The 13,225-nt window shown below is 38.2% G+C and overlaps 1 protein-coding gene across 5 annotated transcripts in view; it reads right to left on the bottom strand.

Annotated features, from left to right (window-relative positions):
* The window catches only part of SPRED1 (sprouty related EVH1 domain containing 1), a 123,499-nt gene that overhangs the window by 42,976 nt on the left and 67,298 nt on the right, over positions 1-13,225 (bottom strand). For all 5 annotated transcript variants that reach the window (XM_045015345.1, XM_045015347.1, XM_045015344.1 and 2 more), the window contains 2 exons: positions 2,023-2,191; positions 367-416 (listed from right to left, as the gene is read on the bottom strand). In XM_045015345.1, the coding sequence (XP_044871280.1) occupies positions 367-416; positions 2,023-2,191 (219 nt within the window). The remainder of the gene's footprint in view (positions 1-366; positions 417-2,022; positions 2,192-13,225) is intronic.

Genomic DNA, 13,225 nt, shown 5'->3' with positions numbered 1-13,225 from the left:
ATGGAATGCATAGGAGCAATCACTCGAAGAAGAACTGTATATTTTTGAAAGACCCTGGCTCCTCTGCTTTTCTTTAAATGTTACCAGAGGATCAGACTTCGTTTTAACAGGACCTATGTTCCTCTGGAACAGACAACAAACTTTTGGACTTTTAAAATGGCAAACCATCTCCTTGTTTAATATGTATTACAAAGATATGAGATGGGCTGGATTATAAACTACTTTCCAAAATAATGAATCTAGGAAACTCACTTTAACTAAACTTAAAATACTATAAGTACTAGGAAGAAGTGGCAAAATAAAATTACAGAAGTCAATCGTCATTTGCTCTAAATTATGTGAGTGGTATAAAGCTAACACACTTACTTGAAAGCCATCTTCAGCCACTTCAGCATCACTGTGCAATTGTGGACAACCTTTGGAAAAATGAAAAGGGAAAAATAAACAACATTCGTTTTACTTCCTTCACTATATATTGCTTCAATCATTTCATCTGAACCTCCAATAACCACCTAGGATATAAAAACTGAACTAAATACATAGATCTTTAAATAAGTAGATAAACTGCTTTATCATTTATGGTGACAAGCCTATCATACAGTTTCCTAGTACTTCTGCTGCTCCTGTCAGCATGGTCTTCTAACTAGCCTGCAGTTCTGCTTTGCTATGTTCTTATCACAGACTATTTCAAGTCACCTACTTATTTGTTTTTCTCTCCTTGTCTTGTAAAAGCTTCCCCCGCCCCCACCCCTCAAAAATCTCTACCATGAATCAGAATTAAGAAAGCACCCTTTTTTGGATTAAAGATTTTACAGATTTTTCAAGCATTCATGCATTTTGTGCTACTCCCTCATACTAGAATCTTGCAACTCCCAGAATTATGCCTTAAGCTGCATGAATTGGTAAAAAGGCAATATGTTGCACATATCTAAAGACAAAAATATTTCTTTCAAAGAGTTACTTTGGAATACCATCAATAAGTGCACACACACAATACACAAGGATAAACATTAAAGGGAAAAAACAGTGTGTGCTCAAATGTTCACTGATTAGTCTTGCATTTTCTCTCAGAGCTCAACTCATGACAAGTCTTTTTAACAGAACAAAATAATTAGCATTCTGCCTTTTACTTGCATTGCTTCATGCACATAAAAACAATAATCTCAGAAGGATATTTACATAGAATATCAAACTCTCCATTGTTTGACCTTTCCTTTTATATGTCTGAAAGGGACATTCCCTCCCTTTTCCATTGGCAAATATTTTTTTGCCTCCTCTCCATTTACTGTGTTTCTACCTCAAAACAGTCTTTGTTTTACTGTCTTTCTTATGCATCAGTTTCTATGATACAAGCACAGCTCTAGGACTTTGTGTCAATTAGACCAGTGCTTAAGATTTTTCATGAGACATTTTCCCACAGATCCTTCATAAAATTCATGCATGAAGTTACTTTGACAGCGTCATTTTAAAAATATACTATGAACTAAGCATCTCAGCAAAGAAAGTAATCTTAAAAGGTATCTGACCATTCAGCTACATAGTTCACATGCTAAGAACATATAGTTTGACATGCCCCTAGAGATACTAGTGTGGATCCATTGATATATACAAAACAGTATCAACAAATGGGAATGATGGACTTGTAGTTAAAGCATAGGACTGGGAATTTATGGATATGGTCAAACCAGTTCCATCGCAGGCCTCTGGCATGATCTGGGTAAGTCACTAAACCTCTCTATGCCTCCGTTATCTCATTTGTAAAATGGAGATAATGCTTCTTCATTACACAGGCATGTTTTGAGAATTAGTTCATTAGCAAAATATTAGGACCTTAGATGGAAAGTGCTAGAGAGAAATTCAAAAGTATTATTAAACTGTCTAACCATTACAACCATAGTATATTGTGGAACAACGCAAATGTTTAAGTACTTAACAGCATTACATCAAAATACTTTTTATGGTAGAATTTTACAGGGTAAATACAGATACGTTTAAAAAAAAAAAACCCAAACCAAGACATACCTTGAGAGAGATCTTCTACAGCTCTACGGATGCCTCTGTCAAATGCTCGTGCATCAGCAGGACTCTGAAATGTGAGGCCAAACTTCTTGTCATCAATCTTCCAGTGGTGAAAAGTTGGGGTAACTTTGTTGTAAATGAGGTCCTTCTTTAACATACATTCCAAAACCACCTTCCAGAAATTAAGAGGAAAAAAATTGTAATTCTCTGAAAAGATCACAAATTTGTAAAGAAAGGATATTCAGTATACATCTTTGGAATTTTACTTGAAAAATGACTTCTTAAATACAGTTAACAAATCCTTGTTTAATTTCTTCCCAGTACAAGCAAGCAGTTTCAACTAAGGCCAGGTCTACATTAGAAACTTTTGCCAATATAGCAATGTCAGTGAGGAGTGAGATTTTTCTTCAGTGACATTTCTATACCAGCAAGAGCCCTAGGTTTGACATTATTTTCCAGCATGAAAATGCTTTTGTCAGTATAGCTTATTTTGCTTGCCAAACCAATATAAGCTATAGTGGCAAAAGCACTTTTTTTGCCTGTATAAGCTGCATCTACACAAAGAAGATTTTGCTGGCATAGCTCTATTACAAAACTTCAGTTACTTCAGTATACTACTTGTATACTGCTTCAAAGCCATTTATCTTCACCTTCTACAGGAGAAGTCACTGGACCCAGAAATTAACACAGTAGCAAGAATGAATATCTGTAAGTAAGACAAACCTATTTAAAACATTAAAGAAAATTAAAGCTGAAAACAAGCAGGATACAGACAGCTGCAGTTTTGCACTCTGTTTGCTAAAACAGCCAGAAATAGCATTAAAAAAAATCTATGATTTATGTTATACTACATTTGGAATAAAAACAGTGATAATATTAAGAGAAAGGAGAATATAAAGACAACACCTGATCACAACAATATTTCAGGCATATGCAGGCAGTTTGTCTAGTTATTAAACAATACAATCTTCCTATCACTCTGTCATTTTTCTGTTTTAAAGTTATCACACAGTAAGGTTCAGTTATATTACATTTGTTGCTAAAAAATGTCAATAGTGAACAACCTGTAACAGGAGCCTTATTATCTCATGTTTTCGTTATGTTTGTTACATACTATTTTTTTCCTTTAACACTGTCAGATAGTCTTTTCAAAATGCTGAAGTTAGCATTTGTTTTGTACAACATATTGTTACACACACATATGAAATATAAAATCTCTTATAGTAAATGAAAAATAAGGATTATTTTGAACACAGTATTTGATTAAAGAGAAGACTCGATCAATGTTTTCTGCATATCATTTTTACCCACTAATTATAAATACCTCTTGAAAGCAAAATTCTGTTTCCTTATACCTCCAAGATTCCCTCATCACAAAAGCATATTTGCCATTGGATTGCACTATTTATATATTTTTTAAATATAGGTCATTTGCAATTTCTGGGGAAACCAACATAGAAAATAATTTGCAAAGATTACAGTTAAGAAAAACAGAGTGTCATTCTGGGCCATCAACATGTTGTGTAAGAAATATGAGGTTCTTAAGCCAATCACTGGCATTTTTCTGATGACAAAGTCCTATATTTAAAACAACAACATTAATTGTTAGATTACCTATATTAGCCTTCCTTCTCCCAATCCAGGATTGTTCTCCAGTTTTTGGGTTTTTTTTTAAACGCTTTGTCTAGTTGAAGCATGTGATGTGATGGAACTTCCTTTGCTTCTCTTGGAAAACCATTACCCAATTAAGGTGAATTTACGACTATTTATCTTCCTATTTGGCCTTTGTATTCTTTATTCATCCCACTTTTCAGACTTCAATTGTCTTCTATCATCAATAATTACTCCTCTTTATGCAATATTAATTTTAATTTAGATCTTTTACTCTCTTTACATTCCTCTTCAGATTCATAATTATTTTTGTTGCTCTTGTCTCAACTCCCTCCAAATAGTTGATACTGAGGTACTCTATTCTAGGTATAACTGTCTGCAAAGAAAGAAATTATGGCTTCTGTCTACCTGCCTTTACATGTGCATCAAAAAACCCCAAACCAGAGTGTGATATGGTAGCAAAGGGAAAAAAAAAAAAAAAAGGTCTATTTTTAATTTGCAGCCCACTATCACCCTATGTCTCTTTTGGTACTAGTGCTTTGTAAGTTTCTTCCTCCAGCTCAATGTCTTCTTTTTGGATTGTTCCTCTTCTTCCCCAACATTAATATTTCTTCTTCATTTTTAATAATATATCACTAGGTCCATTTGTATTATTTGTGTGTCTTATGTTGTTCAAAATGCCTCCTAATCTGGAACCAAAATTATGTTGTTTACACTTGAATCCACAATGAAAGATGTGAAGTACAGGAACACTGATTCCGGCAGTACCTGACTGGACATCTGCTCCCAGCTGTGTTAATTTAAACACTAGGAGATAAAATTAAATGAAGGGTAGGAGAAAAATCAGTGCTTTAATTTTGATGCTAACATATGAGGGAAGTCTATTTTGAGACAAACATCCTTTACAGTAGCATTAACCACCTTTTGCTGAAAACTAGCATTTCTGGATGGCAAGAATGCTTATACAGGATACATTAGCACTGAGTCAACCTCCAGGCTGCCTATAAATTATAATGCTATTCACAAATCCAGACTATCACCTGATCAAAAGAAAGGGGTTTTGGTGTCGTCCCGTCCCCCCCATTTGTTAATCTGTTTTTTATAGTACTCAATATATTTCTCTATGTGAAATACATATAGATCCCTCACCCAGTTTAGACACTAGGATAAAGTCTAAGTTGCAAGCCCATAGCCAAATATCCAAATTACTCCTGATATCCTATGTAAACCCAAAGGCCCTGTTTTCCTCTCTGCAGCACAGAACAGAAGAATCTCTCACTTGCTCTTAAAGTTCCCCAAAAGAAGCAGAATGTCAAGAATGCCTCCCTCATTTTCTTAAGCCCACAGATAACTCTCTGTGCTAAAGAAAAGTAGTTGGGGATTTTCAGGAATTCCACCTCCATGAAGTGCTTAGAGATCTTTAGATGAAAAAAGAGTTATACAAACTTGTTAGGAATTATGTTTATATGGACCCATGGATGTGCTTTTTCAGCACGTGTCCCTGAAACACCAGCAGGTTTCTGGTTCGAATGAAGCAACATTACTCCATTTCTATAGTGTCTGGTCTTGCCCATCAAGAGTTTGAGTTGTCTTTCGGCATTAAGTTATGCCAGTTTTGCCAACACTCTGCAATTACCCTCATCCCTCTTGTTGGGTGGTATGAAGGCCAATGGCAATACATGTAGGTGGTACAGGTAGATATTCTTGATCTCTGGCAGATTTCGTGGCTGGAATAAATCAAGTAGGTACAATCTGGTCCCACATCTAAAACAGTATTTAAGACTGTCACCCAAGATTTGAAATTTTCCTTAAAAAGTCCCCAATTCAATATAATGCCATGATATCATTTTCCAAAATAGGTAGAATAAAAGATTTCATCCTGGAGAAGGGAACTGTAGAGAAAAGCTCTTTCAGTAATGGGTAGCATGCTATTTCTCTGGATGAAAGAATCAAGCTTCCTTCTACTTCCTTACAAATATCTTGGATTCTTCCATTTTTAAAGTGCTTACTAACCGCTCATCTGTCTTAATGCAATAGTCATCCTGGAGAGACATACAATATTGTGCCACATCCAACAGGATATCTATTTAGGTCCCTGCATAATCTGTGGTTGAAGAATTTTCCCTGATCCATACAATGCTGCTAAATCATGCTGTAGAATCTAAAAAATTTCCTTAAAATAGCTACTACCCATGTTTCTGAAGATAACCCAGGAAACATGAACTAAGTTTATATCAATGCAATTTTGTCTTCCCAAGCCTGCAGATATCCTGAAACACAGTGCTGATTTGTGAACTGGTCTGCTAATAGTAAATGATTAACTCAAACCTAAATAAGACAATCTAAATATCAATACTTATTTCTCTACTGTGCTTTTCCCACAATCCTGAATTGCCTAATCTGATGCTTTCCAGGGGCACTCAGGTTTATGAGGCAGCTCACTATCACCTATCCATAGTGTAAGGACTGTGTTTGCAGTGGGTCAGCTCCCTGACTGCATCAAGAAGCCCCTGGGTCACATTTACAGATGTCATGCGGCTAACAAAGGTTCCAGCTTCCCCACCGCCTACTCCTAACCCTGTGTTATGCATGTCAATTTAAAAAAACAAAAAAACAAAAATCTGCGGTATACTAAAATATGAAGATGTGGGCATAGTCCAAAAAACTGGGTTTAACGGGGGGTACTGTTTTGATTATTCCTTTTGATACTGAATAAAAACCCTCCACTTGAATACTCAGTTGAAGCTGATGCAAAATTCTCAATTTCATATACCATAATCTAAGGACCTCACTCTCAGAAGTTAGGTCCCATTTGCCATATCATACATATAATTTTGCATCTATTTGGTATAATCAATTTTTTTTTAAAAAAGATAGATTAATTTGAATTTTCTGTATAAAACTTTTTTGTTTTAAAAAGGATGATTTATTAACCTACCATACCAAAAGCTAAATATTTATACTTTCAGATAAGATGTACATAATTGTTTCCATGATTCTGGCCAGAAAAATGTCATTTTACTACCATCAGCTATTGTTATCAGACTCTAATTCTGCATCACATAATACTTATTATTTTTCCCTAGTAGAATGTGTGCATATATATATTCAAGAGACAACATGCAAGTGTACACGTGTAAGTGTGCTGTGAAAAGGAATTATTGCTTGCTAAATTATCATGCATCCCAACTAGCTTAGATTTTCACCCTGAATTAACATTTCTTTGGTTTGAATGCCATAATCTCATAACAGTTACAGCAGAGAACCTATAGACTTCATGAGAACACTCAATGGACAAAACACTAAAAGGTTACAAAAATAAAGCTATTATATCTTTTAAAAATACAAACAGAATATTACTTCTGTGTAGTGCAAGTCAGAACCATTTTATATAAGGAGTATATACAGTCTCAAAGTAACAAGGTTTAGACCCTAGAAGCAGAATATTAGCAGAGATTAATAAATTCTTAAGTACAGTAACAAAGGGATGTGGTTTTCCTTTCTATCATTATAAAAAACAATATTCATTTTGTGTGTCTTTGCTTAAATTGGCAAAGGTGTTCAAGGCAATTTTTGACCTGGGTAAGCAAGTCTAGCCTGAAATACAAGTTACAAATTCACACTTTCAAACAGTTAAATTTATTTAACACAAGATTAACATTCAAGATACGTGTACCACTACACAGAAAAAAATTTCTGTAAGTATAAAAAGACATGTTATTTGGTGTACTGCTCCTTTTTTATAGTATGCCTCAGAACTGAAAGCTTACTTATATGGAGATATACCTATCTCATAGAACTGGAAGGGACCCTGAAAGGTTATTGAGTCCAGCCCCCTGCCTTTGCTAGCAGGACCAAGTACTGATTTTGCCCCAGAACCCAAAGTGGCTCCCTCAAGGATTGAGCTCATAATGCTGGGTTTAGCAGGCCAATGCTCAAACCACTGAGCTATCCTTCCCCCCCCCCCCTCCATTCTGCTTTGAACACCTTTGCCAATTTAAGCAAAGTTTTGAGAATGGCAATTACCAAAGACACACAATTGGCTTCCATTAGGAAGCTAATTAAGCAAGTTACACAATCTAATTGTTAGAAGCACAACTGGAAGCCAAAGTATATCATTATACGTAAGTAGATACTGTCCCATAATATATCACAAAGGGCTCAACCCTGCAAACACATATGCATGTAATTTTACTTGTATGGAGTAGTCTGACTGAAATCAATAGGATAAATGAAGCCTTCTATCTATTTTCAAAAATCACTAAAATGTGGGAAAGAAAGCAAGAAAAGCAGAGAGGTTTTACTTTTTTGGGAAACTGTGTAGGCACATGTAAGAGAATAAATGGTGACCCACTATGCTATTACAGCAATCTACCTACAATCATGGGCTATAATTATATGCAACAGAAAAATACTTAGGTTTGCCAGAGTGAGGTCACCTTGGTCAAATGTGGCTATAACCAATGCTAGGATACCTTCTGCTGTGTTGCACCAGTAACTGCCGCAATTGGCAGGGCATACTTCGTAGGATTATGCAACTATGGTCTTGTTTAAAATGTGCATTAGACCTTGCTATAACCAGTTAATAATTTCTAAGGACTAGAGAGTCAGACACCCTTATTCACGCTGAGCACCTTAGTCCTTGAGTTGCCCAACTGATTTCAAGATGCTCCCAATTCATGAGACTTCTTTGGGTGGGGTGTAATTGTCTATAGTGCATTTATACAACCCCATGTAAAGAAAGGCTTATGGTTTGAAGACTGAAGCCACCTATGGGAGTCTCCCAGGGAGGACAGGGGAAGGAGAAATCCTGTGCCTGTCTCTGTCCTTCTGTTTAGAGGACTAAGGCCTTCTGCAGATTGAGATTATAAGGAGGAAGATGACAGGGCGCTAAATCCTCTTCTTGGGGCACATGAAATGGGAGGACCCCTTTTGGAATCCATACTTTGTTTCAACCTCCTTCAACACAATGCATGTGAAAAGCAAATGGAAACACTTTCCTTCTATCTGGATTTTCTTCTACAGCAACTTTTTTGCATTTTCTGCAGAGTTGAAGGAGGAGAGAGATGTTTTTGTGGAGGAGTGGAGGGAAACAGCAACTCCTGAAGCAAGCCTCCTTCTCTGGGCTCACGAGAAGGAGATCTGAGGTTTGAAAATTTTCTAGATAGAAAAATTAAACCCTTGAGGGAAGGCACCCCCTCATGACTCTGCATTTTGGGCATAGCCTTCTCTTGTCCTGTGGAGACAAACATTCCCCTTATGGTGCCACTCTGTTTTGCTTCCCCTTTAGAGTATCCCTCCAGACAGGGTTAAAAAATGGCTGACTCCTTGCCTGCAGATTTGTATTTGTGAGAAAAGCCCCATTGGGGGGGGTAAGGTCATAAAGGAAGATTCTACTGTTCCACCCAAGAAAAAAATATAGCCTAAGAGTTTAGGCAGACTGTGGAGGGGCTTAAAACAAGGCACACAGACTGTGCCCAAAGTGGGAGGTTTAAGCCATTTGATTCCCCTCTCATACGTTACTGACGCCTACTCTGGGTGCTCAGAGTAGCGCTCCCTCTACGGTCATTTTGGAAGTTGGAAATCTACTCTGTGTTTGGTGGTGAAGCTGTGAACATCAGTTTAGGCATCTTAGAGCAAGACTTGCTCTGGTTCTTCAAAGGCAAATTAGCCACAACCACTCAAGGGGCAGAAGGGCTTGCTGAAGGCAACATCTTGTCTGAGACAATGTATGCTTTATTCTGCAATGGGGAGGGGACAGACAAATCCCAGGGTGAAACCTAGGGAGGGACCCAGTTCCTGACCACACAAGACACAAACCTCTGAGTCCATCCAGACCCTGAGGGGTGAAGACAAGTTACCACAGACTTGTGACTTGCTCTTATGAGTTTACCTGCCACGTGACAGTGAGCAGAGTATACTAGGGACTGAATTTATGGAGAGAGAATAGGGGGCACCCTTGTTCCTGGGAAGGACTCCTCTAGAAGCACAGCTACCATTAGTTTAGAAATTCATTTTGTTGCTTTAGCTGATTTGGCTCTGCAGCTGGTGCACCAAATCTGTCTTCTGACAGCTGCAGAAGCAGAATAAAAATTGGCTGGGCCTTCAGGGGTTGGGCTACTTCCCTTCCTGTCAGTCAGGATAGATAAATATCTGTGATTTCTATGTATATGGTTCTAGTTCTTCACTTTCTTCCCATTTTATTCTCTTAATTTGGGATTTTTTTTACTTGTTTATTTAATTTCTTAATTGGTACCATCTTTTTAGAATTTATGTAGTTTTTTTTTACCTTCACATTTAAATAAAATGCCCAGGTTTGCTGAGAAAGACAAGTCCATTGCCTCATTAAAATCTTTACTATGATAACATTAACTCAAAAGATGAAACAGGTAAGCAAGAGGCTTGTGCTATGTTTGCAACTGACAACATACGCCAATATCTTGAACTTCTAGCAGTCAAGAAAGCTGAAATACTTTGACCAAGCCATACTCCTTCAGGGTTTGCAGCATATAGTCAATGGGACTTGTGCTCTTAAAAGCACATGAATATCCTACCTTTAGGTGTCTAACTCCGGGATAGGAGCCTAACATTAGCCTTCTATTTTTGAAAATTTTGGGCTATGAAAGAAAAACTTCAGACTAACTGTTAATGTATTGGAAGACTAAATAACTTTTCATTGTTAACACCAAGGCAATTTTGTTTTGAAAAGCTCTCAGTAAAAATACAATAATAGTTTATGATGCTGAAAACACTTATGCACATGCTTAACTTTAAGCACATGCTTAGTCTCATTGAAGTCAATTGATCTATTCAAGTAAGTAGCATTATCTGTCCACTTTAGCATTTGGAAGATTAGGGCCTTACTTTTCAATATTTTGTTTTTTTCTCTTTAGTGGTTTTGTAGCAGTCAAGTAAGATATCCCACTATAGTAGCATTTTTAAAAATTATAAATGGTGGTTTTAAAAAAGTTTTATTATACACTTTATTCTCAAGTTGCAATAGAACTAATTTTCAATTTAGGTTCACAAAAGCCTCAAACTCATCTAAATTGCTCCACCCTGTAGCAGAATGCTGAAGACTCACTCAAAGTTCTCTCTCACACTAGTGTCGACAGATATGCTTACTAGCCATTTACAATAAACCCTGTAAAAGAAAAACACATTTCCTATTTGTAATACTGTTTTCCCACAGTTGTGTGTTTGCTCCTTGTTATTAGAAGAAATAGAAGCATTTATTTTCTGAAGAACATTTAGTATGAAAAGATAACAAAAAGCCATGTAATTTATCTAGTAAGAGTAACAAGATAAATCAAACTTTGGACACACAATCCAATATCCTGCTTAAAAAAAATTCATTTTAGCATAATTAAACAAACTGTAATAAGAGGAAGTTACTCATCTCGTGCAGTAACAATGGTTCTTCGAGATGTGATCCCCTATGGGTGCTCCACTCTAGGTGTATGTGCACCCCTGTATCTCTAACTGGAGATTTTTGCTAGCAGTGTCTGTTAAGCCTGTGCATGTGCTCTCCCTCCCTTGTGCTCTGCCTGTGCTGGCGAACCCCCCCTCACTTCCTTCTCCACCGCAGATCCCTATAGAGAACTCTGAAGTAGAGGGGAGGAGGGCAGGTTGTGGAGCACCCATAGGGGGACACATCTTGAAGAACCATCGTTACTGCACAAAGTGAGAGACTTCCTCTTCTTCGTGTCCCTATGGTTGCTCCACTGTAGGTGACTCCTGAGCAGTACCCACCACTGGAGGCTGGGACTTTGGAATGGAGTCTGTTACTACAGAGAGTACTGTGGAGTCGAAGACAGCTTTGGGGGCCACATAATGTTCTGCAAAAGTATGGGTAGAGGCCCAAGTTATTGCTCTATAGATTACTGAGATAGGGATATCTTTAGGGAATGTGACGAAGATAGAAATTGACCTTGTGGAGTGCATACAGACTCTGGATGGAAGCAGATTGAGCCCTTGATAACAGTGATTAATGCAACCAGAGACCCATTTGGATAGTCTTTGAGACGATATCACAGCGCTTTTAGATCTTTCTGTGGATGAAAGGAAGAATTTGGGGGATTTCCTAAAGTCCTTAGTCCTGTCCAAGTAGAGTGCTAGTGTCCTTCTAACATCTAGCATATGCAGAATCATTGTCATAATGTGGTTCTAAGGAAAAAAACAACAGGGAGATGAATCTGTTGATTCATATGGAAAGTGCAGAGAAAGTAGGGAGAAAATTGGGATATGGCCTTAGAGTTACTTTGTCTTTAAAAAAAGGCCGTGAATGATGGGTGTGCCATCAGGGCCACTATTTCTCCTATGTACCTAGCTGAGGTGATGGCAATTAGAAATGCTGTCTTCATGGACAGGTGTAAGAGAGAGCAAGTTGCCATGAACTCAAAGGGAGGTCTAGTCAAAGCCCTGAGAACTAGATTCAGATCCCAGGTTGGAGCAGGTGGTGTCACATGCAGGAAGAGATTCCCAATGCCCTTAAGGAATCTACATGTCAGCAGGTGAGCAAACACTGAGAATCTGTCTACCTGGCAGTGAAAAGCCGTTTTCACCGTGAGATGTACCTTAAGGGAGCTGAGTGAGAGTTTTGACCTCTTGAGGTCTAAAATGTAGTGTAAAATCAGAAGGAGGGAAGATGAGGTTGGGTCTATGTGTTTAGAATGACAACAAACTCGGAATAGTTTCCATTTTGTAAGTAAATGTGTCAAGTGGTCAACTTTTGGCTGTGTAGCAACATGTCATTCCGCTCAGAGCATTCTGCCTCTAAGCTTTGGAACTAAGAAGGAGCCAAGCCTGGAGGCGGAGGACCCGCAGGCTAGGGTGAAGGATCAGCCCACTGTTTTGAGAGAAAGCAGGTGAGGAATGGGCCAAAGAGGAACAGGAGGGCATATTGCCATCTGTGTCAGGTTAGGGAGCCAGACTTGTCATGACCAGGAAGGGCAATCAGAATAACTCTCGCTTTGTCTTGTTGACTTTTCAACGAGACCTTGGATAGAAGAGGGAACTGGGAAAAGGCACACAAGAGGGCCCCGTCCCATGGGAGGATAAGGGCGTCTCCCAGTGAATGTTTCCCCAGGCCAGCCTTGGAGCAGTAATGAGGACATTTCTTGTTCCAGTAAGTAGCGAAGAGATCCGTAGTCAGGGTTCCCCAAAGGGCAAATATATCTTGAAGCACTTCTGAATTCAGTAACCACTCATGGTTGTGACAAAAATTCCAACAGACTGTTGGCTGTCAAGTTCTGTATTGCTGGTAGATAGACAGCTGAGATGAGCACATTGTGATGGATGGACCAATTCCAAAGTTTGAGTGCTTCCTTGCAGAGTGATATGGAAGGTCACTTCTGTGGAAGACCATTTGCCCTGAACCTTGTTGTTGTGTAGGTGAGCTCCCCAGCCTATAAGGGAGGCATCCATCCCAGGGTGGTGAATCTGTGTAGTGGGAGGAATGCTCTCGCTTGTACTGCATCAAGGTTGGTGCTGATAAACTCCAGTCACTGTACCAGGGTTAGTGTGCAGCTACAATGAAGAGAACCTTGAAGAATACCTTGGGTGGAGCAGTCTGTACTGATAATGATCCTGCCCC

The sequence above is a fragment of the Mauremys mutica genome, chromosome 4 (genome assembly GCF_020497125.1).
Source record: "Mauremys mutica isolate MM-2020 ecotype Southern chromosome 4, ASM2049712v1, whole genome shotgun sequence".
Classification (NCBI taxonomy): domain Eukaryota; kingdom Metazoa; phylum Chordata; order Testudines; family Geoemydidae; genus Mauremys; species Mauremys mutica.
This window is presented reverse-complemented; position numbering and strand designations above follow the sequence as displayed.